This window comes from Hyperolius riggenbachi, chromosome 4 (assembly GCF_040937935.1).
Source record: "Hyperolius riggenbachi isolate aHypRig1 chromosome 4, aHypRig1.pri, whole genome shotgun sequence".
NCBI lineage: Eukaryota > Metazoa > Chordata > Amphibia > Anura > Hyperoliidae > Hyperolius > Hyperolius riggenbachi.
The window spans coordinates 334,894,861-334,922,344 of NC_090649.1; the positions used below are offsets into that span (position 1 = coordinate 334,894,861).

The 27,484-nt window shown below is 41.3% G+C and overlaps 1 protein-coding gene across 6 annotated transcripts in view; it reads right to left on the reverse strand.

The window, feature by feature from the left end:
- SYNJ2 (synaptojanin 2) overlaps positions 1–27,484 on the reverse strand; it is a 289,087-nt gene that overhangs the window by 67,448 nt on the left and 194,155 nt on the right. For all 6 annotated transcript variants that reach the window (XM_068231852.1, XM_068231851.1, XM_068231850.1 and 3 more), the window contains 3 exons: positions 16,531–16,749; positions 3,650–3,728; positions 1,889–2,057 (listed from right to left, as the gene is read on the reverse strand). In XM_068231852.1, coding sequence (XP_068087953.1) covers positions 1,889–2,057; positions 3,650–3,728; positions 16,531–16,749 — 467 coding nt within the window. The remainder of the gene's footprint in view (positions 1–1,888; positions 2,058–3,649; positions 3,729–16,530; positions 16,750–27,484) is intronic.

Genomic DNA, 27,484 nt, shown 5'->3' on the forward strand with positions numbered 1-27,484 from the left:
ATTGGCTTCCAATTCACTTCAGAATTAGCTTCAAAGTCCTATGTTTGGCCTACAAATCCATACACAAGTCCTGCCCAAGCTACATCTCTCACCTGGTCAGCAGATATACACCTGGCCGCCCACTTCGCTCCTCCAACAACCTCCTCCTAACCACCCCACGCATCTGGCACTCCCATGCACGACTGCAGGACTTCACTAGAGCTGCCCCCATCCTGTGGAACTCTCTCCCACTGCCCATCAGGCTCGCTCCCACCTTCAACACCTTCAAAAAAGCACTCAAAACTCACTTCTTCAAGGAGGCCTACATCAACTCAACACTGCCCTAATCCTTTCTGCCAATAACTTCTTGCTGCACCCCCTCCTTTTGTGTCACCAACCCCTCCCTCTAGATTGTAAGCCTTTGGCAGGGCCCTCTCCCCTTGTGTATCATACATAACTGTGTGCACTTTACCCAGAATTTGGAACTTGTTACCACTACCACTCCAGTTTATGATCTGGCATTGTACTACTGTCTGTATTGTGTTGTGTATCTTTTTGCTATTACCTGTATTTAGTTGTATCTATTGTCTATTACCTGTATTGTTCTGTCACCCCTGTTATCATTGTCTGTAACCTTATTTATTGTACAGCGCTGCGTAATATGCTGGCGCTATATAAATCTAATTAATAATAATAATATGAGGCAAGTCCACCACTGCCTCAATGGCGGTTTTAAATGTTTTTAGCAATTGTTCTTATCCTTTTGGCACCTCTGTAATCTTTTCACGAACTTGTTGTCCACCCTTGGTGGAGGGGGATACCCCTTTTTCCTATCTACAGAGAGCGACTTCTTATTCTTGAGTCGGGACAGGATAATCTCCTCACTTGCCTTAACAGTGGTTGCCTTGGAGGTAACCCTGACTTGTGAGTATATTCATCATACTCTTTCATAATTCCCTAATTTACAGTACATACTACACTATATTGGGCTCTCGGTTTCTCCTCTCTCTCCATTATCCCATTCATTGTTCTAAGTCCCGAAATTTAAATGCTGCAATAACTGGGACAAATGGGCAAATAAATTGTGTGGGTTTTAATTATGGTAGCATTTATTATTTTAAAACTATAATGGCTGAAATCTGAGAAATAATGAATTTTTTAAATGTTTTCCTTATTTTTCCTGTTAAAACACAGTTAGAATAAAATAAAAAAAAAGTACCCCCCAAAGAAAGCCTAATTGGTGGCAAAAAAAAACAAGCTATAGATTGTTTAGTTGTGATAAGTAGTTATAGGCGAATTAATGGAAGGTGCGCTGACAGGTGAAAATTGCTGTTTAAGGGGAAAAACCCCTGGAGGTGAAGTGGTTAAGTGCAGTGCGATGGGTTCCAACGGGGCAACGTACACCAGGCAACATGCACATTTACAGTGATGGTCAAGCATACTTTCATTGTACTGCATGCATAATTATATAGACACAACGCAGTACGAGTTTTCAGCACGGTTGTGTTGTGATGGCATCGCAACGCAACATACATGGTGTGAAAGGCCCCCTGGGGTTAGAGTCACAGTGTCGAGTGTCACAGTGCACAAGTGTATCGTAAATTTTATTTCCACTACTCTCTGCCTGAAACAAAACCACAACTGTCCTTGTATCTTTTTATTGCATCTGTAGCATGAGGACTAACCAAATGAGATTTGTTTAGGTAATTTCTCTGACTCCAAAAGTGGTAAGATAGGAATTTTCAGTACATTTTCTACAAGACAAAATGATAGTCATATTTCTAAAACATGAATTCTGGTTTGACCATCTGTAGTCTAAATGCTATAACAGCATTACCATGCCAATAAACCTTAAAAACTATTCTATAGCCCTTGAAACATGAGAAAATGCATGAACTTTTCTTCTTGCCTTCTGATTCATAGTCCAGACTAGAAAAATCAAAACTTTCCTCCAAAAGACAAGAGTTGGCATTAGGTGATAGAAGTGCTATGCTATCTCTATTTCGTGCAATTTCTTCCTGTAGACCCTGCAGCCAGTCTTCCGTCTTAGGCCTTACTTTTATGGTTTTTTCATTTATCTGAAAAAGATAAATAAATATAATACGTATAAAAAGAAAAAGACATAATAAAATTAATATGTACATGCTTACAAACGTACATAAGAGTGTCTGGAAAAAATGGCGCCAGATGTAGTCGATAAACGTGATTTCAGCTATAAAAGGGAACTGGCTGTAGCCAATAAACATGATTTCGTTATAAAGGGCACAGGATATAGCCCGATTACCGTGATTTGGTTTATAAAATGGTGCCGAATCAATCCCTGCAATGAACTAATGAAGACCAACAGTCTGAAACAGGCTGTCTGTGGCTATTTGGGGAAACTTGAAATTTAAGGGGCATAGTAACACTTGGCTGTAGTGAAAGGGTTATTTTGGGAGGCATGGTAGTATAGCTCTTGGGGTAACAGTTGATGGAACACCGCAAATGTACATAGTTATAAAAGTTTTGTAGAAATATGTGGACCCTGACATGATGGATGTAATATTGGCAGTCGTCTTCATTCAACAAATCTGGGTTTCTGGGTAGAAGAACACTGATGGGTCCAGAATACCCAGACTATTATTATGCCATAGATATTATGATCAGAAATTGCTTGTAGGCAACGTATGTATACCATCATGTGTTTAAAAGGGTGGACGCATTTGTCAACTTTCATTATTTTGATTAACTCATTACAGAAAAAAGAAAAAGGTCACTTTTTTGTGGTTGTCTATTTGTCTATTTGATGAGCATGTTGTAAATTGCATTGTGCTTGATCTCTAATAAAAAACTTAAAAAAAAACTTAAAAAAAAATAAAATAAAAAAAGGAGCCAGATAAACTTGATTGTGTTTCTAAAGGTGTGCCAGATGTAGCGATCGTCTCAACCAAAGTTTTAGGTCATTTTCATAAAAATATAGAAAATATTTTGATTAAAATCCAATTTAATCAAAATGTCTAGTCAAGCATTAAGGCAACAAAATAAAGTTAGTTTTAGGCTACTTGCACACTAAGACGTTGCGTTAGGTGCCACATTAAGGTCGCATAACGTGCACCTAACGCGATGCCTGGTGCTCTTCTATGTGGACGTCAGAGTGAGCCGCGTTGTGCAGCTCACTCTGGCGTCCGTGATGCGTACTCTTGTGCGCATGCGGCATCACGTGGTCCTGCCGGCCAATCACCGCACAGAGCGGCCGCTCCAGGAAGTAAACACTGCACGTCACAACGTGCAGTGAATATTAATTAGCCATGTGCCTGGCCGCTCTCCGCTCCTCCCCAACATGACTGCGCATGTGCAGACAGTCTAACGCGGCTTAAGCCGCTCTAACGCCATAGCATGCTGCACTTTCGGGAAAACGTGCAGCGTTACATGTAACGCAACGTGGGCTGTGTGAACAGCCCACTTGTGTTACATTGCTGTGCGTTGGGGGAGCGTTACAGGCGCACTAACGTGCGCCTGTAACGTCCCTGTGTGTAAGCAGCCTTAGGCATAAGACAGTGTGACGGTTCCCGTTATTGAAGATAGCTCAGTTGGCATCTAGTTTTCAGTTCTAAGTTGCATTCCCAGAGGTTACAATGTCTACTTTGTGCAGAGAATAAACGCGGTTAGTTGGCTAAAGCTTTCCGTTTACCTTTACTCCATCCAGATCGAGAACACTCAATGCTGTCCTGCTGTCTTTAAATGTGACCATCATTTGTCCTCCAATTACTCTAAACAAAAAACATAGCTTGTAATTACAATACACAAAAAAAGGCTTATGACCATCAGAACATGTTTATCAAGAACAAACGTATAAGCAATCAGGGCTACCGATTTTAAAAATTCTATTTTGAACAGAATGTTGATTACAACATAATCATATCTGCTGCAATTTTACTTGAAGAAGCCATTCTCATCAACAATGTTTATATACTATATAATAGCAAATATATCGGCGCCAAGGAACAATGGAACCGCCGCCGAGACGAACAATGTCCAAAAGTTCAGAAGTCAGGCATACATCAAAGGTCAGCGCAGGTTTAGAAAGTCATCGTATGTAGGGAATGATACATTCTTCACCACTATATATCAAATGCTCAGAGGTAGGTATCCGCCAAACATCAAAACAAGAAAAGGCTTACCGGCTCCCAAAAACCCACATTATAATGTTGTAAAATGGCTCAGGTCACAGATAAAGTCCAGCGAACATCAGACGTCGTGAAGATCCAGTGGACATCCGTATGGAGGTAAAGTTTCAGGAATTTATATAGGAAAACAAAAATTGACCATTACATGCACGCTAATCTTCCGGGGCTTCCAGTTTATGGGCCCCGTATGTGAGTTATTGTTTTTATATCTACTGCCTTTTAAAGAGACTCCGTAACAAAAATTGCATCCTGCTTTTTATCATCCTACAAGTTCCAAAAGCTATTCTAATGTGTTCTGGCTTACTGCAGCACTTTATACTATCACTGTCTCTGTAATAAATCAATGTATCTTTCCCCTGTCAGACTTGTCGGCCTGTGTCTGGAAGGCTGCCAAGTTCTTCAGTGTTGTGGTTCTGCTATGAACTCCCCCTTCCAGGACCCTCTATGCACACTGCCTGTGTATTATTTAGATTAGGGCAGCTTCTCTCTTCTCTCTTATCTTTTACAAGCTGGATAAATCGTCCTCTGAGCTGGCTGGGCTTTCACATACTGAAGAATTACAGACAAGGGCAAAGCTGTTTGCAGGAAGAAACGAGCAGCCTGAAACTTCAGTACATGAGAGATGCAGGGGGAAAGAAACACACAAATGATCTCTTGAGATTCAAAAGGAAGGCTGTATACAGCCTGCTTGTGTATGGATGTATTTTCTATGTGTGGGCATACTGTACATCAACCTACTTCCTGTTTTGGTGGCCATTTTGTTTGTTTATAAACAAACTTTTTAAAACTGTTTTTAACCACTTTTAATGCGGCGAGGAGCGGCGAAATTGTGTCAGAGGGTAATAGGAGATGTCCCCTAACGCACTGGTATGTTTACTTTTGTGCGATTTTAACAATACAGATTCTCTTTAAAGAAATCGTATCTAAATAAACAGGTTACGCTTAGATATTGCCGTTTTTGTTTTCCTATATAAATTCCTGAAACTTTACCTCCGTACGGATGTCCACTGGATCTTCACAACGTCTGATGTTCCCTGGACGTTATCTGTGACCTGAGCCATTTTACAACCTTATAATGTGGGTTGTTGGGAGCTGGTAAGCCTTTTCTTGTTTTGATGTTTGGCGGATACCTACCTCTGAGCATTTGATATATTGTGGTGAAGAATTTATCATTCCCTATATACAATGACTTTCTAAACCTGCACTGAACTTTGATGTAATGTTCATATACTAGACATGGTGCTATAAATTGATGAGTTTAAAAGTAAGTTAATTTGATTAGGCCAATGCCAACCTGAATATAATCAGCATGAAAGTTGCATGTAAGCCAGAATTATTTGCATCTCACTGACCATTTCTATTAACCCATTCGCGTTCCGTCGTTTTCACTTAAGCAATGTTCACCTCCCATTGATTAGCCTATAACTTTATCACTACTTATCACAATGAACTGATCTATATCTTGTTTTTTCCGCCACCAATTAGGCTTTCTTTGGTGGGTACATTTTGCTAAGAGCCACTTTACTGCAAATGCATTTTAACAGGAAGCATAAGAAAAAACGGAAAAAGTTCATTATTTCTCAGTTTTCAGCCATTATAGTTTTAACATAATACATGCCTCCATAATTAAAACTCACGTATTGTATTTGCCCATATGTCCCGGTTATTACACCCTTAAAATTATGTCCCTATCACAATGTATGGCGACAATATTTTATTTGGAAATAAAGGTGCATTTTTTCCGTTTTGCATCTATCACTATTTACAAGTTTAAAATAAAAAAAAATATAGAAATATTTCATCTTTAAATTGATATTTAAAAAGTTTAGACCCTTAGGTAAATATTGACATGTTTTTTTTTTATTATTGTAATGGTTTTTTTTTTTCATATTAAACATTTTATTTGGGTATTTTTGGGAGGATGGGATGTAAACCATAGTTTTTTAATGTAATTGGTGTTGATTTTAATTTTTTTTACTTTTTGTTGTAGTTTTACTTTTTGGCCACAAGATGGCGGCCATGAGTTTGTTTACATGACGTCACTCTAAGCGTAACACACGCTTAGAGTGACGCATCGGGGAGGGAACAGCCAGAAAAAGCGAAGCTTCCGAGAGAAGCTGTCGTTTTTTCAGCGGGGGAGAGGAATTAGTGATTGGGCACCATAGCCCGATTCACTGATTGCCTGGCTAACAAACCGCGGGCCGGGAGCGCGCATGCACGCGCGCGATCGGCTGCGGGAGCGCGCGGTAGCGCGCATGGTTCCTGGACGTAGTTTCTATGTCCAGGAACCAAAATAGGTTAAAGATCTGGTACCAAAAATCAAAAAAGCAGAGGTGTAATTTTGTAAGACTGCTTGTGGATATTATACAAATGAGTAGAAATTTTGACAGAAATCTTACATGTTCTCTCCAGTGTGCTTTTCAGCAAGGCTTGGTGTACAGAGGTGCCAGAGTAAAATAAAAATGTTTAAAAACTGTCTAAAAGGGGGGTGCATGTGCGCGCTGGGTAAGATGGCCGCTCCCTTCTGAGCTCCGTGACAGCCTCCGAGATTTTTCTCATACTAGACGGGCAGACAGACTATATACTACGTGAGCTTACTTACGCTGGCTTCCTGAAGATTCATGCCTCCTAAAACTAATAAGAAAACCGGTGGGGAGGGCAAACCACCTGAGAGCATGGAAAAGTTCCTTAGCACGCCGGGCCCACAAGATGGTGACCGGAACTCACGATCAGGCTCTCGTGGTTCGCAGCAGGAGATAGCTCAGCAGACGGTGACCCTGCAGCAGATTGAAGTGCTATTGGAACGTAACAAACAAGCAGTGGTGAACAGTATGCAGAAGATGCTGGCGTCCGCGATGAAAGAGCTACGAGCGGACATCTCTTCTATAGGAGAAAGGACGTGCGCATTAGAATCCAATATGGATGATCTTACACGCCGCCATAATGCACTGGAGGATGACCAGATCCAGACACAGGCGGACATAAAGTTCCTACGACTAGCACAGGAAGATACCGAAAATAGAGACCGCAGACCAAACGTCCAGGTCAAGGGAATCCCGACCTCTGTGTTACCAGACCAACTCCGTGAGTACCTCCTTAGACTTTTTAAACACTTGGTACCTGACTGGGAGCCATCTCTTTGGCGCATGGACAGGGCTCATCGCGCGCTGGGAGCTCCGCTACGGAACTCACAGGCACCCAAAGATGTGATTCTGCGTTTTCACTATTTTGAAAGTAAAGAGGCCCTTCTTAATGTCACTAGAAATTTACAGAAGGTGGAGACACTTTATCACTTTACAATGATCTATCGCCAGCGACTCTGGAAAAAAGAAGGCAGCTACGGTCTGTGACACAAGCACTGAGAGAAGCGGGATTAAGATATAAGTGGGGGTTCCCTTTTAAATTAGTGGTCACAAAGAACAATCGGGTCTACATCCTCAATGACCCAGAAGATGCGCCAGATTTTGTAAAACGACTGGGCCAGGAGAAATCACCGTCTGCTGTTCATGACGCAGATCCACAGGAGCGTCAAAGGCTAACACCAGACTGGTCAGTCCAGGGCCCCAACAGACAAGGATCGAGATCCTCGGGCTCGCCACCAACCTCGCCAATCTTGATGAATGAGGCCCCCGAACTGGAGACTGAATAGGACACGTGCGGTGTTTTGATTCATCGGGAACCACTTTTTTTTTTCTCCTTTCCTATGAAAGACATGAAGCATGTATGAGAGATCACAGTTTTTACTAAAGATGGAGGCCGTATTTCCTGGAGCGAATATGCTTCCCTCCACACTGCCTAGTCTTGTGGGACACCTCGTGTGGGTGTGCAGAGAAGACATGGCAGAGCCGTGCCACTTTTGGGACACGGTGTTTTTCAGGGGTTATACTGTTTTGACTCACTTGAGTTATATGTTCATTGATTCATGTTTTCTTTATATGATATTGTCCATTACATTCCAGAGGTTTAAATTAATACGGAAATGTTATAAGGGTTGGGGTAGAGAGGCCTCTGTTTTCCCACTTGACTGTCTTTATTTAGTCGAGCAAAGGTCACTTGGGAAACTAAAATGATAAAGATCATCTCTTTAAATGTTAAGGGACTGAATTCTACTTTAAAACGTCAGCTGCTCGCTAAAGAGGTGGAAAGACAGAGGCCTGATATTGTATTACTTCAAAAGACCCATTTTAAAAGTGATTCTCACCCCGCATTGAGGCTGAGATATTTTCCAACGGTATTTTATGCAGGCGGTAAAGCAAAAAAAGGAGGAGTAGCAATTTTGATCAAGCAAGATGTCCCATTTACAATTCACAGCTCATACGCTGATCCCCAGGGTCACTACATTTTATTATATGGTCAACTGGGCAATATGGAGGTAGTTTTGGGTAACGTGTATACACCTAACACACAACAGATTCACTTTTTAAACAAAGTACAGAGACGCTTAATGACATTCCCAACTGATTGCTGGCTTCTAGGGGGTGATTTTAATGTGACGTTTTCAGCTGCACTTGATAGATCGATACCTAGATCAACATTATCTAAACATAGAATAGAATCTTTGAGCAGAGATTTCCGTAAGTGGGCAAGAGAACACCATCTAGTGGATTTATGGAGAATAGTCCATCCTACCTCTAGACAGTTCACATTCTATTCCAACCCTCATGCGTGTTTTAGTAGGTTAGACTACTTTTTTGCATCTAAACTACTGATTCAGAAGACTAGTCAAACTGAGATCCATGACATCACATGGTCAGGCCACGCCCCAATTACATTAAGCTTAAATTGCCACACAAAGCTTAGAGGCCCCTTTCATTGGCATCTGAACGAGTCACTGCTTAGAGATGATGTTATGATCGCTTCTGCAGCAGGTACTGCTGGCAGTAGTAGTGCTGCAGCTCAGGAGGTTCTGATCTCTTTCCATGCAAGCTGCATAGCTTTGTCTGCCTTTTCCTGCTGTCAGCTTGTGACTAGTTATCATTCACCTGTGTGGGAGTCTGCATGTCTACTCCCATTGGATGACCTCAGTATAAAGATCTGCTTCCTGCAGGGCTCCTTGGGCTATCATAGCTTCAGTTTAAGCCTGTCTTGCTGTTGCTTCAGCCCCAGATCGTGTTTCTTGTTCTAAAGATACTTTGCTGGTCTTGCATCATATATTGGTTCATTGCCAATATATATGCATACGAGCACGTTTATTATTTTCCTTGTATTCGTGTTACGTTGATACATCAGTGTCGCTGATGTATACGTACACGAACTGTTTATATCCTGTGTTCAGTTAGTCAGCTTTCCAGCACGTTTTGGTAGTTTGCGCGTATCGTGATCACCCGTGCTGAGTTAGTTATCCTGCTCCTGGTTCTGTGTGTGGATTGCGTTCATCTCTGCGAAGAGATAACGAATCCTTCTGGATCCTGTTCTGTTACCGTTTGTGGATTGCGTTCATCTCTGCGAAGAGATAGCGAATCCTTCTGAGTCCTGTTCCCTGTGTTGCTCCAGTCCTAGTCAGTGTTCCTGCTTATGTCATATATCGGTTCATTGCCGATATATACATATGTTAGTCAGACGTTACAAATAGTTTCATTGATAGCTGTAATTGTAATACGCTAGGAAAACTTACTTATTGTATATTTGTCTGTGTTACGTTCATCTATCTCGATTCTGCTATTTCCTGACTATCCTGTCCTGTCCTTGTGAGGCACGCCATCGCTGCAAACACATTGGCTTCCTCACTCCAACCTGTCTTGTTGTGGACGCTTGCTGTCACCAAGTAGCGGCTAGTTAGCAAGTGTTCATTCTGTCTACCTGTCCTGGTCTCCTCAGTTCTGGTTTATGCGCTCCGCGCTACCTTGCGCTGAGACGCTATCGCGAAAGTATTGTTTGTGGCTGTCGGATCTGCACCGGCTCTGTGCGCCACAATCTCCTGTTAGAGTCAGTCCTCTCCTCCACTAAACTGGGGATAGCCTGATTCCTGGTGCTAGTGTGTGTACCTCCTGCACGTCATCTCATGCGTTGCATGCTTACTGTGGAGAATACACCACCAGGCCTAACAGATGAGGTGATTCATAACACTATTAAAAAAGAATTGGAGGGATATTTCACCCTTAATCGTGACTCAGTTTCTGACCCTTCTGTTTTATAGGAAGCTCACAAAGCGGTCTTACGAGGAGCATTCATTAGGGAAGCAGTACAGAAAAAAAGAAATGATAAGGCCCTCCTAGATTGGAAATTACGCAGCCTTAGAGAAGCTGAATCCAAATATAGACTCTTTCCATCAAGAACCAACTTTCGCCACTGGCAAGAGGCTAAATCAAAGGTACATGACTTACAACTCAGAAGGGCGGAGAGGGCAATGCTGTGGACTAAGCAGTTGTTTTATGATAGGGGAAATAAACCTCACACGTTACTAGCACATAGACTAAGGGAACTTAAAAGGAAGAGAGAGATATATGCTGTGACCAATAAACATGGAGTCTCCTCAGCAGACCCATTCCATATAGCGTCAGCTTTTGAGGCATACTACTCAGAGGTATATAACATCAATCCCCCTGGAAGCCGAGAGTCAGTGTCTCTTAAGATGAAAGAATTTTTGGACGGCCTGAATATCCCAAAACTTAATGTAGACCAATTGGAAGAACTAAATACACCAATTCAAGAGGGTGAGATCCGGGGGGGTTATTAAAGATTTACCCACTAAAAAAGCACCAGGCCCAGATGGGTTTTCATATGCTTATTATAAGAAATTTAAACATATTCTAGCTCCCTACATGTGTGATATGTTTAATGGTTTTTTTAAAGGCGATCTGATCCCTCCCTCCATGAAAACTTCTAACATAATTATGATTCCTAAAGAGGGTAAAGATCCACAAGATGTACGTAGCTACCGCCCTATCTCACTGATAGATTCAGATCTAAAGATTTACACTAAAATACTGGCGAACAGGCTGACCCCACTTCTGCCCTCAATTATTGATGGGGACCAGGTGGGATTCATAACTAAACGACAAGCAGGCGATAATACGAGACGAGCAATTGATATTGTGGATTGGGTGGGAGAATATCGAAGGCCTTCTCTGCTTCTGAGTTTAGATGCGGAGAAGGCCTTCGATAGAGTGGATTGGCAATACTTATTTGAAGTGTTGCAGCGCTTTGGCTTCTCGGATATCATCCTCACCGCTATACAAGGGTTGTATTGTAACTTACAGGCTAGAGTATGTGTACCTTTGGTAAACTCACCTCTGTTCAAATTAACGAATGGCACACGACAGGGGTGCCCTCTTTCGCCCCTGCTGTTTGCCATTTGCATAGAACCATTAGCTATAGCCATAAGGGAATCTAAGGATATCTCAGGGGTAAATATAGGTGGGAAAGAGTATAAACTGTCCCTGTTCGCAGATGACGTACTTTTGTCATTATCATCCCCTATTACCTCTCTTCCCAAACTACTTAAGGTGATACACGATTTTGAGTTATTCTCGGGTTTTAAAATAAACCCAGATAAAACGGAGGTCCTCCCCCTCAATCTCTCTCAGGAAGCTCTGGACAATCTGAGAGGTGGCTTTCCCTTTAGATGGAAAAAAGATAGCATCAAATATTTAGGCATACATATTGGTAGTTCATATAAAAAACTTTATGATTTAAACTTTATCCCACTATTCGACCAATTCTGCAGAGATTTAGATAGATGGAATCAATATAACATTTCTTGGATCGGCAGAATTTATACTATAAAAATGAATCTACTTCCCAGATTCTTATATCTATGTGAAACTTTACCAATTGCTATTCCATGCGGAGCTCTCTCCAAATTACAGAAAGATGTACTGCGATTTATTTGGGCTAGGGGGCGGCCAAGGGTCTCAAATAAAATACTAGTATCAGATAGATCCAGAGGGGGGCTTTCAGTCCCACAATTTCATTTATATTATTTGGCTTCTCACATTCGCCAAGTTGCTGAATGGGTGGCCTCCCCATTGCGTACCAAATGGGCAGAACTGGAGCAGGCCTCAATAACACCGTATTTAATAGGGGCACTCCCAGGAATATTAGATACTCCACCTGAAAAGTTTAAACCAATCCTCAACGCTGTTAATTTTACGTGGTTATTATGGCGAAAGGCCCCTCAACAATACAAGCTATCTAAGTTTCCATCTCAATTAATATATCTGAAGGGAAACCCATCTCTCCCCCAGAACTCTCTGACAAAACCTGAAGACCCCTTATCTGCCACAGCTCCCCACAAACTTCGGGACTTTTATGACAGCTCAGGTTCCAGAATGCTGAATTTTTCACAAATCCAGGAAAAATTTCCAATATCACACCGCAAATTTTTTGAATTTCTCCAAATCCGATCATATGTCACACAGAACTTGGGATCAGCTCCTCTATCTCCCAGAACATACTGTGAAAATATTCTACTTGATTCAGACAGAGAACCAGGTATGATCTCTAAATTATATTCAATCCTAGCTATCCCAGAAGCTGGCTCTTTTACTAAGCATAAATACATGACTTATTGGGAAACAGCATTAGGCTCCAACCAAGAACTTTCTGATTGGGAAGATATATGGTTAAACGCACGCAAAACTTCGATATGTACCCAGACCAAGGAAAATATCTATAAAATATTATTCAAATGGTATTTAACACCGGATAGGCTTAGTAAAATATACCCAAATACCCTGGCTTTATGCTGGAGACAATGTGGAATACCAGGCACAATCGACCATATCTTTTGGTTCTGCCCACAAATACAAACTCTGTGGAAGTCGATACAGACCTTAATCTATAAAACAATAAGGAAACATATCCCACTAGATCCCTGGGTGTATATAATGGGGAAGCCCTTCCCAGGCCTGAAACCCCATACTCAGCGTATGTTGAACCATATTCTTACCGCAACCAGACTGGTAATAGCAGCATTCTGGAAGAGAAGCTATAGCCCCAGAGTTGAAGATGTAATTAATAGAATTAAATGGATTAGATCAATGGAACACCTAACATCGATAATCCATTAAAACTGAAGAAAAATTCAAAAAGGTGTGAGACTATTGGGATTTTAATGTTGAGGGGGAGGAAAGAGGATTACTGTAGGATACAATTTCACCCAGGATGATCATCTAAGGATTAGCGACAATCCCTCAGAGCCTCAATTGAATATAGATGGGCACCTTGATTTTTATGTTTAGATATATGCTAACCCTTTTTTGTTCAGCATTTCATGGAATGGACACTTAACTAAGAAGAGATGCATTATGTTATCCAGATATATACAGTATGTCTATCTTTTTATTTTATGGTAATAACTCACGCATAGTCACAGTTGATGTTAATGGAGGTTTTTACTAAGTATCTCTTTTGAGAAAGATTGGCTATGTGTGAACTTGGAAATGTATTTTATACTGTTCATGACATTCTCTTTCGATTAATAAAAGAGTTATAAAAAACAAAACAAAAAAAAAAACGTCTAAAAGAGGGGGATGTTCAGGTGGACTTACCTCCCTCGAAAATATAAAACTCAATTGAGTCACAATATATCAATACAAAAATTGTATTTAACTTCACTTAGTGCAATGCGTTTTGCAGGTGTGGTCCTGCTTCAAACAGGAGCATATCTCAATGGGTCTAAATGCAGAAGTGAGCACCTCTCTTCTGCATTTAGACCCATCGAGTTATGCTCCTGTTTGCCCGATGAAGCAGGACCACACCTGCGAAACGCGTTGCACTAAGTGGCGTTAGATAAAATTTTTGTATTGATATAAATTGTGACTCAATTGAGTTTTATATTTTCGAGGGAGGTAAGTCCACCTGAACATCCCCCTCTTTTAGACGGCTTTTAAACGTTTTTATTCTACTCTGGCGCCTTTGTACACCAAGCCTTGCTGAAATCTTGATTCCACCCTCGGTGGAGGGGTGCTACCCCGTTTCCTATCTACAGAGAGTGACATCTTAAAAACCTGAGTGGGGTCAGGTTCTAATACTCCCCATCTGCACTTGAAGTGGTTGCCTATAGGTAACCCATGTTTGTGAGTATATCTAAATATTTTACTTTAAACCACAACCAACTTAACAATATTACACCATATTGGGCTCTCGATTTCTCTTTGTTCTTCCAAGCATCTCCAGTGTGCTTGTTACACTGATGACATAAGTAACCTTAAAGTGAGATGCTTATGTTTCAGTACACAAAAAGGACCCAAAATGCAGCATGACAAAGAAAAATCAATATTATTAATAACCATATTTTTCAGACTATAAGATGCTCCTGACCAAAAGACGATCCTAGATTTAGAGGACAAAAATCAGGGAAAAAAATAAACTAGACATGGTGGTCCATGCATGGGGTCTTGTGAAGCTTCTCCATGCCTGAGTTCAGTGATAAGAGGCACTATATTAGAACAGGTGTGCACCACCTAATAACTGTACACTGAACCATCTTTATCAGATGGGAACTGCTGTACCATGCTGCAAACCCTGTGAAACTTAAGAATCAAAAAGACAGTGCTTGCCAGTGTAAAAAAATAAAAACTTTTATTTGTAAAAACTGGTTGGTTAATGTCCCCTTACAACCCACCAAAACCATGCTTTGCTACTATAAATACCCCTCGCAAAGAAGCTGCAGGCCACGGTCCAACACTCCTAATACCCTAACGCCAAACCAGCACTTAAATCACTCACACAGCCCACCACATTCACACGGTGACTACGGGGTCCAGTGTTTGGTGGTTTGTGCAAGGCAGCAAAGAAAAGCAGCAAGGGATAGGCACATACTGCTGCTGTGTGTTTCAGTCCCAACAGAAGGGAACAGCTCCCAGCAAAAGTCGCACCACTCCTCCACGAAGCACATCCAAAACAGATGAAGCAATCTTTGGGTACCCCACACAACAAGAACCTCCACTATCACCAGAGAATGCTCTGCCTGGCATTCTTCTATGTGCACTGCACAGCTGCGTTAGTCATGGGGAGTGTCAGAGCTCTCATTGCAGCCCAGGATCACTAACATTAACTACCACAATTTAAGTTCAGCTACACCATAGCCAAACTCATTACCAATGCATTTGCTCATTCTGATGCTTTAGGAGTTTGGTTACCGTATAGCTGAACTCATTACTGATCAGTTCTGCCATTCCAGCTGCTCTGTGTGCCTGGCTGTCACAGCCTACACCAAATCCAAAAAACTCCATAGCTCCTTGAACTCAGAGTGCCCACACTATTGCCAAGCTGCCACACCACATCCAGCAGAGCCACAAATTTACATTGCGGTCTTTGGATAAACCAAAATACAACAGGTTCCCAAGTGCCAAAACTCCACTTTGATTGGGAAGGAGGAAGACTTGTCCAGACATGCAGAAAACTCTGGCTATGTAATAAGGGAGGATGTCAATACAACAAGGGGTGCATCCAGTACCTCCAAGAATGTGGTCTTCTAGCAGTAAGACTTCTGCACAGCAAAAGGGAGAGTATTGCTCAAGTATCCGTAAAAGAAAAAAAAAACATAGAAATCTATTCTCACACTGCAGACATGACTTCACCCCTTACATACAAAGAAAAATGGACATCAGGATACCATATACTCCTGTAAATTTGTATTCCCAGAATACAATGGTCAGGGGGTTAACTGTCCTATCACTAGCATTAGTTCTGGCTAAAGATGTATACACACGTCTAATTTTATGCCCGATTGTTGTTCAAACTGGACTTTTGAACAACATGTAATTCAAACAAAAAGTCGTTCAGCCTCCTTGTACACACAAACGATAAAACGTTTGAAATGCTAATTACAGCGAATTTACATGTCGTTTGACTGGTCAATGGACTTGATAGAACAATAGACTAGATCAAATGACTAAGTATATTAGTGTCAAACTAATATACTTTCAAACAACAATTCATTTGTACACATGTACAGACCTAACTGTCATTTGAACGACAGTCCACGGATCTGCCAAGCGGATGAGCCAAAACTGCTGCTAACAGTTAACAGTCAAACGGCCAGTTTGAACGACAAGTCATTCAGAAAGATCAGACGTGTGGCTCAACCATTTAATAACCACTAAAAAGTTGTCCAATAAAGTACTAACAACCACTCTTTTTTTTAAAATGCATTTTAAAAACCTTCAGTTCATATATGTCCTTACTGTAGAATATTTAACAACATACTGTGTGTTCAGGCATTTAATGAATTTGCTCCTTTTTACTGGAAAAATACAACAAATAATAAATAGAATCTACTCCCCGTTTAACTATGATCATTCACTACAGGGTTAAATGTTTCTGAAGAACATTAGACAGCTGTAATTTGTTGCTTCATACCTTTCACACAATTAAGCAGCTAAACCTGTCAAACAAGAAATGCCTCCCACTCTTAGCATGTTCTGCATGTAGCACTCACCGTACAAGGATAACAGTCCCATAACTTTGAAATATCTGAACAAGCTCAGTAGTTATTTCTTCTGGGAACTCAGCTTTGTCTTCAGCTGTTGGTGAATCAATTTGTACTTCCACAGTAGCATCTAGAGGGCCTTGAGATGAGGATATTTCCTGAAATACTCGATCTCTTGAAATTACATCAACCTCCTGAACGTCCACTTCCACAATAGCTAGCACAGGTCTGTGAGACAGACAAGTGGCATTACATATTTTTAATCATTTATACAGTATATTTATTTGCACAATACTTAGCCATTCACTCCAAACCTGCAAACTTAAGAGTTCACAATCTAATGTCTGCACCACAATCATAGTGCTTATCGTAGTAAGCAGTTCTGGGAGTTGTAGGGAAAAAAAAGATATAAAGTGGAGTGCTAATAAAAATAATGGCATAATTCAATGTAACTCTGCTCTTTTGTTTACAAGAAGTTCGCGGCCACAAGTCCAGCACGTTAGATCAGATTCTCCGCCTGTCTTCTCTGTCACGTCTTTTTGGAATTCACTAGGGGATAGGAGTTTTGTGGCTCGGGCTCTCACTAGCTCTGAAGCTCTCAGTTAGGAGCAATCCAAACCTACCCACCTGGTCTCTCTATGCTACGGGCTATTAAGGGAAGAGGGACTTGATGTTGTCCCCACTTTTTGTACACATGGGGAAAGAATGTTGGTGAAATACTTCTCCATGGATCAATGGTCCAAAGTGTTTAAACTCACCCATGCATTTTCAATCTCTACTTGGCTGCAAGAAAGGAACTATAAACTACTTTCTAACTGGTACAGGTGCCCATTGAGTCTACATAATAAGTTGCCTTCAGTATCAGATTTTTGTTGTTGCGGTCATTTAGAGGTGGGATCTTAGCTACACATATGGTGGTCTTGAACCCTAGTCACAGACTTTTGGGACAAAGTTTTCTATATTTATAATGATATGTGTTGCTCCATCCTCTCAGGCTTACAATTGTGTTGCTTTCTATGGTCCCTGGATTCATACCAATCCTGAAGGGCCTTCTCAGACATTTCCTTTCAGCAGCCTGCATTATTATCGTTAGAGGTTTGAAATGCTTCTCCCCAATCTCCTGGGTCGAGGTCATGGACGATATCATGCATATGGAGTCCATATGCAATTCACTTTTTCTTCTAGGTGATATTTTTAAACTTGTCAACAAAATGCTTTTTAGGCTTTCAGAAAGCAAGAAAATACTCAAAATAATTTTGATAGTGCTTGTTCATTTACTTTTTTAGTTGAAAAAGCTGGAAAGTTATTTTAAATAGATGATGAAAACTTATCTCCTAGGAGAAAACGCAGGAGTAATAGTGAATTGCATATGTGCCCTTGTCTCTTCTGATACTGGTAGAGAGGACTCCTGTACATCCACCCAGTCTATTTGGATTGATTATAAGCTGCCAGACTCCTTCCAACAGGCAGTCTCTCCCTGACATCCTTTTTAGCTTAGTTCTCACTACATGTCCACATACAGTAGAAGAACTAATTCATGGGTCATTTCTGCTTTGTTTTATTTTTGCCCTATTTTATTTGTTCAACCTGTTTAATTTCTTTCTCTTCTTGAGTTGTTAGCAGACAAAGCCTCTTGGCAGATGTTTATCTTAGGTTCTGTGTCTGTTGCTAAAGGTTATTAATCGTTGCGTCATGTGTGCTAATTTGTGATGTCTTGTAAGTTTCATTAGTACTCAGTTATCATATGGGAATCCCTTTTTGTTTGTTGTGCTTAGTTTTGTCCCTTTCTGTGTTCCTGTCTTCCTCAAGGTTTTCTTTTCTCTTTTTCCTTTTCTTCTCAACTCTCTCTCCCCTTCTCCGTCTTAGTGGAAGAACTAGTGTCTTATAAGTCTGAAGATGGCTCCAGTCCCTGTACCCTCCCACTTTTCTTTTTCCTTTTCTGTTCCTTCTCACTCTTCTATTTTTCACCCTTCTCTATTGTCCGAGGTATGTTATACTGCACTGTGTGGCCAGTTTCTTGCTGGTTCATCACGTTATATTCTTGCTGTTATTCCATCACCAACTGTGTGGACACTCTGTATCAGTTTTCTTTTGTTCCTATTGCATACCTTGTATATCCTATTTATATTTTCTAATAAAAACAGATTTAACAAGAAAAAAAAATGGCATAAATAGCTTCTACTTATTAAAAAAAAAGTCCTATAAAATGCAGTAAAAACACACACACAAAACAAATTCAAATTTTCATACTCGTTTGTGTCTCTGCAAGCATTTTCAGCGATTTAACAATCAGGATGCTGTAGAAGCCAGATCATTTAATTTAAAAAAAAATTTTTTATTGCAGACAGGTTTTTTTTAAATGGTATTATTATTGTTTCGGGATTGCCTTGCTACAGAACTTAGTTTGTTCTGTTCAGAGGTCTCTCTGCTAGTATTGCATGATGGATAAAGCTTGGTACACACCTTCAATGACCAATTTTATAACCGTGTAGTAGGAGTATGAACAGATATTGAATACTGTGAGCATATTATGTAGGTAACCCTCTTACTACATGGAGGTAGTAAAATTGGTCAGTGAGTGATTGACCAATAATAATTGAAAGTCTGTCCCAGGCCTAGCCACTTAAGGACCACAGGCTTTTAACCCCCCCCCCCCCCCCCCCCGCTAAAGACCAGGCCATTTTTTCTAAAATAGGCCACTGCAGCTTTAAGGCCAAGCTGAAAAACACAGAACACAGCGCACAATACAGAACTCAAGTGATTCCCCCCCCCCTTTTCTCCCCACCAACAGAGCTCTCTGTTGGTGGGGTCTGATTGCTCCACTAGTGTTTGTTTTTTATCAATATTTATGTGTATGGTTTTTAATAAAAATATGTCTTTTTTTAAATTTGTATACTCCCCCTCCCTCCCCCCGCAAGCCAATCCTCGTGATCAGCTGTCATAGGCTTCATCCTATGACAGCCGATCACCTCTGTGCCTCTGGAGGGGACAGCCGTGTCACACAGCTGTCCCCAGTACAGTGCTGCTATAGATCGCAGCGCTGTACACCCTAATTAGATGGCGGTTTAGCGATCTAATAGTCTCCGAGCTCCGCTCTGCCTACCAAGCAGGAGATGCGCGTGCAACCTGCACGCGATTTCCTGCAAACTGAATCCCAAGGACTTTACGCCGATTAGCATTAGGTGGTCCTGGGGCTGCCGCCACGGCCACGCCCATCTAGTAGTTAGGCCCCATCTACACCATACAATTTTTTGTCCGATTCGATTCAATTCGATTCATTGATTTGATTTGATTCAATCAGACATGTCTGATCGGGATTCGACTCAATTTGCCATTGCAAAACAATGGTAAATTGAATCAAATCCGGATCGGACATTTCAGAATGAATCGAATCAATGAATCGAATCGGAAAATAAATTGTATGGTGTAGATGGGGCAGAAAGAATCGGTTGCAGTCTGTGCAGTACAATATTCATCCACCTAGAGACGTCCTCTACATTAACCTGCAGGAAGGGAAGAGGAGTCCCCTCATGGTGTGTCTACATCATGAAGAATATGGTGCACAGTGATAATTTCACCAATGCTAGAATATCAATTTAAAGACTTGAAATGAAAATGTACTTCCTCCCTAGTGCAGAAAAATGGAAGCAGGTGCTCCAGGCATTTAGATGTGTTTAAATCTAAACACAAGGAAGTTGGTTTGCCATGGGCTGGAAAATGGACAAAAACCTGCAAAACACAGTAAGGGCCTATTTCCACTACACGCCGATTGGATGCAGAGAAACTGACTCCAATTAATGCCTATAGCCTGTTTCCACTAAACACGATTTTTCTGATGCATATTTTCCCACAGGTATTCATTGGAGTCCGTTTTTCTCCATCTATTCTGCATCCAATCTGTGTGTAGTGGAAACAGGCCCTTAAAGAGAATCTGTGTAAGTTGACCTAAGAGAATTACATGGATACTGTTTTCCAGTAAAAGTGCCATGCCATCACACTGAGGATTTTTTTTTTTAATGTATAATGCTTAATGCATTAAGCATTTATCTTCTGTGCTGAGCTTGCATACAGTAGTGTATACGACACACACAAACTTTTCCTATCCCTAATTTAACAATAATGTGGAAGGTATATGGGTTAGATCAGGGGTCCCCAAACTTTTTCGGTCAAGGGCCGGGTCAAAATATTTCAGACTGCTGTGAGGCCGGAGCATACATAAAATGAGTAAGAAAAACATTACATTGAACCTAGGTACTGTATTGCAGACAGCGCCTACTAACAAGTGCAGCCTCATGTCTCAGCATGTCAGCATGTTCAGATAGCATGCCCCCCCCCCCCCCCCCAACTCAGCAAGTGCAATTATTATGCCAACAACACAGCAAGTGAAGATATTGTGACACTAGCATAGCAAGTCATATGTTGAAAAAGATGTGACAGCGCTCCTCTTCTTAATGACTATATATCTGCAATGAACAAATTCCACATAGTGCATTACCAATATTACAGCTGATTTGCATGCATAAACACCCAGTGAGATTTCGTGCTTTGTGTTTCACTCCTTGTGATATCCACTCCCTATAATGCAGCCGCTCACCGGATAGAAGCCACCTCAAACTCCAGGTGGGTCTAGCGCTTTGCCACACGGCAACAAACTCCACAGCTTCGGTATATCACTTGTATAAAATTCCAGTTTAATCCATAAAGAACATGTAAAAACAAATAATAGCACATAGCATAATACTGTTTGTGTACACTGCCTGGCCTGCGCACTTCAATACACTCACTTAGTTCAAAAGGTTTAAGCGCATATCGGGCTCCTTAGCCCAGCAATATCGCTCTCTCACCGCGGTGTCGGCGTCCCGTACTCCCGCTATCCGAGCTGTGCCGGCGCTCAGTCTCCGTGCATAGGTCCCGCTGCTCTGTGACGTCAGTCGCACCTGGCTCCGCCCTACGCGTTTCGTCCAATCGGACTCATCAGGGGCTGACGTCACAGGCACGCCGACGTCTGTTATAGCAGCGAGCTCCTCCCTAGTCGCATTCAATTACGTATTTTGCGGCCGCCTGGAACGCATAATGCGGATATGCTCTTGGCCCAGTTTGTCTACAGTAGAGCCATCTAGTGGATAAAACTCTAACATCCCCATAATATTTACTTACATACTCAGCACTGATGAGGTGATATAATCTTGGCCCTATTTGTCTACATTAGAGCCATCTAGTGGACAAACTCTAACAGCCCCATCTATTTTACTTACATCCTAAGCATTAATATTATATAAAATATAAACTGTAAATAGAACTGTAAAATGTATATAAAAATATATATAAAAATATATAAAAATTGTATACAAATCTCTCCTCAAGATGTATACAAATTCCATAGACCTTATCCAACAACTTTATGTGTTTGATTGATTATTATAATTATCATGTGATCCCAGGCAAACAGTTAGTTGGCCTCCAAATTCATGCTAATTACTGATGAGAAGGTTATTTGTCTAATGTGCCCAAAGAGAAGGCACGGTTTCCATCGGGTGAATACCTGGGCTCTACCATTTGCCTATTATACACAGATTCTTCCCTTCAGTTCCCATTGAGCAGATATTCCTGGGCTTTTTAATATTGCCCTATACATACTGTGCATCTAGGACTTAAAGAGAATCTGTATTGTTAAAATCGCACAAAAGTAAACATACCAGTGCGTTAGGGGACATCTCCTATTACCCTCTGTCACAATTTCGCCGCTCCTCGCCGCATTAAAAGTGGTTAAAAACAGTTTTAAAAAGTTTGTTTATAAACAAACAAAATGGCCACCAAAACAGGAAGTAGGTTGATGTACAGTATGTCCACACATAGAAAATACATCCATACACAAGCAGGCTGTATACACCCTTCCTTTTGAATCTCAAGAGATCATTTGTGTGTTTCTTTCCCCCTGCAGCTATCTTCCACTGAAGTGTGAGGCTGTTTCTTCCTGCAGAGTGCAGACAGCTCTGCCTGTATGTAATTCCTCAGTATGTGAAAGCCCAGCCAGCTCAGAGGAGGATTTATCCAACTTGTAAAAGATAAGAGAGCAGAGAGAAGCTGCTCTAATCTAAATAACACACAGGCAGTGTGCAGAGAGGGGCCTGGAGGGGGGAGATGCATCACAGAACCACAACACTGAAGAACTTGGCAGCCTTCCAGACACAGGCTGACAAGTCTGACAAGAGAGAGATAAGTTGATTTATTACAGAGATGGTGATAGTAGAACGTGCTGCAGTAAGCCAGAACACATTAGAATAGCTTTTGGAACTTGTAGGATGATAAAAAACAGGATGCAATTTTTGTTACGGAGTCTCTTTAATGTCCCATTTACATTCATGATGATCCACATACATAAAATAAATAATACATAGAATGACAAAAAGCCTGACCCCTGTTTACATGAGATGACCCTAGGGCCATCTCCTACAGGGGGAGAAATTCTGTATACCCCCATTTTGAGTCCCTGTCCCCTAGGTCCTCAATACCCACCCCCTGATCTAGTGAGTCAGCTTTTTGTCCAAATTTAATGTGATACCAGAGAGACCAGGATTTGTATACAGCAAAGCACCAAACCTGAGATCTAAGTTGGTCCCCAGCTTTCAAAACCCCCCGAATACCACAATGACAGATCTATTGGGGCAGAAGGGATTTTTTCCATGCCGGGGCTGCAGGGGATGTAAAGAGGCACAAGCTGTAAGAGGGGAAAACTTTAGGGCTAGGAATACTGGACACCTCCATCAGGTAAAGCAGTGTATCACCTACCACACAAAAGGTGTCATATATGTATTATGGTGTCCATGTAATTTAGAATACGTGGGGAGAACCACGCGCAAATTACAGAAACGCATAGGGGAACATGTAGCCAATATACTTAAAGGACTGACAACTCATAGTGTGTCCAACCACTTTAGGCTACAACACAACAGAGATCCATCTGGTCTTAGATTCATGGGGGTGGAAGCACACACAAAGAGGTGGAGGGGGTCGAGTATGGTCAGGGACATCTCCCAGGCTGAGGGTAGATGGATCTTTAATTTGAAAAGCTCAGCCCCCAGGGGACTAAATGTGGAGTTTGACCTCAACTGTTTCATTACCAATGATATATAGTTAATGTGGGATTTGGAAAGGATATGCCAGAGAATTCTGTAACCCAGGTATCACATTCAATTTGGATAAAAAGCTGACTCACTAGATCAGGGGGTGGGTATTGAGGACCTAGGGGACAGGGACTCAAAATGGGGGTATACAGAATTTCTCCCCCTGTAGGAGATGGCCCTAGGGTCATCTCATGTAAACAGGGGTCAGGCTTTTTGTCATTCTATGTATTATTTATTTTATGTATGTGGATCATCATGAATGTAAATGGGACATTAAGTCCTAGATGCACAGTATGTATAGGGCAATATTAAAAAGCCCAGGAATATCTGAATAACCTTCTTATCAGTAATTAGCATGAATTTGGAGGCCAACTAACTGTTTGCCTGGGATCACATGATAATTATAATAATCAATCAAACACATAAAGTTGTTGGATAAGGTCTATGGAATTTGTATACATCTTGAGGAGAGATTTGTATACAATTTTTATATATTTTTATATATATTTTTATATACATTTTACAGTTCTATTTACAGTTTATATTTTATATAATATTAATGCTGAGGATGTAAGTAAAATAGATGGGGCTGTTAGAGTTTGTCCACTAGATGGCTCTAATGTAGACAAATAGGGCCAAGATTATATCACCTCATCAGTGCTGAGTATGTAAGTAAATATTATGGGGATGTTAGAGTTTTATCCACTAGATGGCTCTACTGTAGACAAACTGGGCCAAGAGCATATCCGCATTATGCGTTCCAGGCGGCCGCAAAATACGTAATTGAATGCGACTAGGGAGGAGCTCGCTGCTATAACAGACGTCGGCGTGCCTGTGACGTCAGCCCCTGATGAGTCCGATTGGACGAAACGCGTAGGGCGGAGCCAGGTGCGACTGACGTCACAGAGCAGCGGGACCTATGCACGGAGACTGAGCGCCGGCACAGCTCGGATAGCGGGAGTACGGGACGCCGACACCGCGGTGAGAGAGCGATATTGCTGGGCTAAGGAGCCCGATATGCGCTTAAACCTTTTGAACTAAGTGAGTGTATTGAAGTGCGCAGGCCAGGCAGTGTACACAAACAGTATTATGCTATGTGCTATTATTTGTTTTTACATGTTCTTTATGGATTAAACTGGAATTTTATACAAGTGATATACCGAAGCTGTGGAGTTTGTTGCCGTGTGGCAAAGCGCTAGACCCACCTGGAGTTTGAGGTGGCTTCTATCCGGTGAGCGGCTGCATTATAGGGAGTGGATATCACAAGGAGTGAAACACAAAGCACGAAATCTCACTGGGTGTTTATGCATGCAAATCAGCTGTAATATTGGTAATGCACTATGTGGAATTTGTTCATTGCAGATATATAGTCATTAAGAAGAGGAGCGCTGTCACATCTTTTTCAACAGATCTTTATGGACTTGTGGTAGCGAATACTCAACGAGTAAGATTCACCTGGGCAGGCGCAGTTTGCTTGTACATTGCATAGCAAGTCATATGTGAGCCCTAATGTCATCCCCCCTCCCCCCAAAACGACCCCCTATCTCCAGTAATTGCATGAACTGCAAATTATCCACTCCTACACATGGGCACACACATTCATGCGGTTCCCGAATAACTTTTTGTGTGTCAGACAGTGTAGCATACCTAGGATTGGAAGCCAGCAAATTACTGCTTTCTGGCTTCCATTTGGAAGGGTAGTGCCAGCTCTGCTATTCTATATGCAGCCACCAATATTTAAAGATGCAGCAGGCCACATCTATATGTAATACATTTTGTGTGTGAAGTGCTGGTAAAAAGCCTCAGGGGGGGGGGGGCGCATTCGGCCTGCAGGCCTTAGTTTGAGGACCACTGGGAATCATATGCAGGATTCCATGAAAAGAAAGCTTCCTTTCTTGATTGATTACACATAAACAATATTTAATGTATTACAGAAATCCTGTTCTTCTAGTCATTCTATATTCTAATGCATAGCACATTGGCATCGAATCAATGAATCGAATCGGAAAATAAATTGTATGGTGTAGATGGGGCAGAAAGAATCGGTTGCAGTCTGTGCAGTACAATATTCATCCACCTAGAGACGTCCTCTACATTAACCTGCAGAAAGGGAAGAGGAGTCCCCTCATGGTGTGTCTACATCATGAAGAATATGGTGCACAGTGATAATTTTTGAAGTCAAGTCATCATCACATCACCACCGTGTGAGGACACCTAATGTCCTGTAGCGGTACTGCAGGCCATTTATAGAGAATATTTTGGGGTACAATCCTTTATATTGTGAAGGATCCAAACACAGTCCTTTTTCAGGGCAATCCACCTTACCCACCAACACTATTTTGTAGCTTTAAAAAAGGACTATATGAACTGATGCAATCTCAAAAAGGCAGAAAAAAAGTCTCCGAAAAAACTTTATTGACACATGTAGAAAAACATCAAAAACACACGATTCGTCAATATCACAGTGATAGGTCTTTAAAGCACATTAGAATGATTTGAATCAACCAACGGTTGTAGCTTTGCGGGTATTTAACTTCAAGGCAACGACACATGTTCGTTTCAGGCTTTTATGTAAAATTGTATGTGCCCTTCATCAGGCTGTGATACCCAATTCTGTGTAGCTCAACCAAAGGAAGAAAGACCAATCAGGCACCAAGAGCCATATACTGGGGGGCGTCTGAACTCACCAGACGCACATAACCTTCCCAACGGCTGTAATAAGGTGCCGGTACTGCAGGCCATCAGTGTGCGGCGCCCATGGAGGAGTCTGCTTTCTGGGCTCTCTTTGCCTGTGTGTTATCCTGGTCCCCGCTTCCTCCTGGATGAACGTCTGGTCACTAATAAGTAGGCAGATCTACTTGTGACCTGTGGCCGTGTGACTGTCCCTAAAGAGTAAGGGTTTGCGAGTTCATGGGGGTGGGGGAATAGGAGGCCCAATTTTTACACCCTTGCCCTGAGTGCAATTTAGCCTAGAAACTGCCCTGCCCTGACAAAGTGCTTACGACCAGTAGTGCTAGAAATTTTGTTGTTCACTAGAGGAGGTATGAAAAATGTGATATCATAATGATTATAGCTTCCCTGTAAATATAAACTGGCCCTAGCAGAGGTCCTCTTCCTGCCTCTGGGCCCATGGCAGCTACTCTAGCTGCTGTTGCACCAAATATGCCCATGCTTTTAACCTCTGGAATCATCAAGAGCTCAATATCATCAACCCCTCCCAACAACAATAATAATAATAATAATTTTGTGTAGACTTGCCCTTTAATCTAATAAAACAAAATCTATCATGACATGTTGAACAGTCACTAAAACTTTGATGAGAGGGGACATCAGAATGCAAAATCTAATGTAGTTTTTATTTCCATAAATAATGTGATAAACCGATCACTTATCTACAAATACAGTAAAGGGCAAGGACTTCTTATATGAATATTTTATGTACATCTGCACAAGGTAATAAGCTTACTCCGTCTGATGCACAGCGTAAGTACAGCTTAGTAAGAAAACTCTTGGCATTTTTTACAATACTTTCCAGTTGATGACAAACACGGAGTATGATGCAGATAATAACACACTATTATTCTCTTGTTTATTTTACTGCAGTGCATGCTAGATATCATAATTCACCCCTGCAATTACAGTTAGATGACAATGACAATTTCCATTATTGTGGTTCTGTACCTGAAGCAATCAAGGTGTGATTGAAATGCAGATGTTATGCTTTAAGTCAAAGGATTTAACAAAAGTATTGTATGAGCTGCATTAGTTATTACAATTTTCAAAGATTTATAGTTAAATGGATGAACTGAAATCATAAATACAGAGTTTATTTTAATACA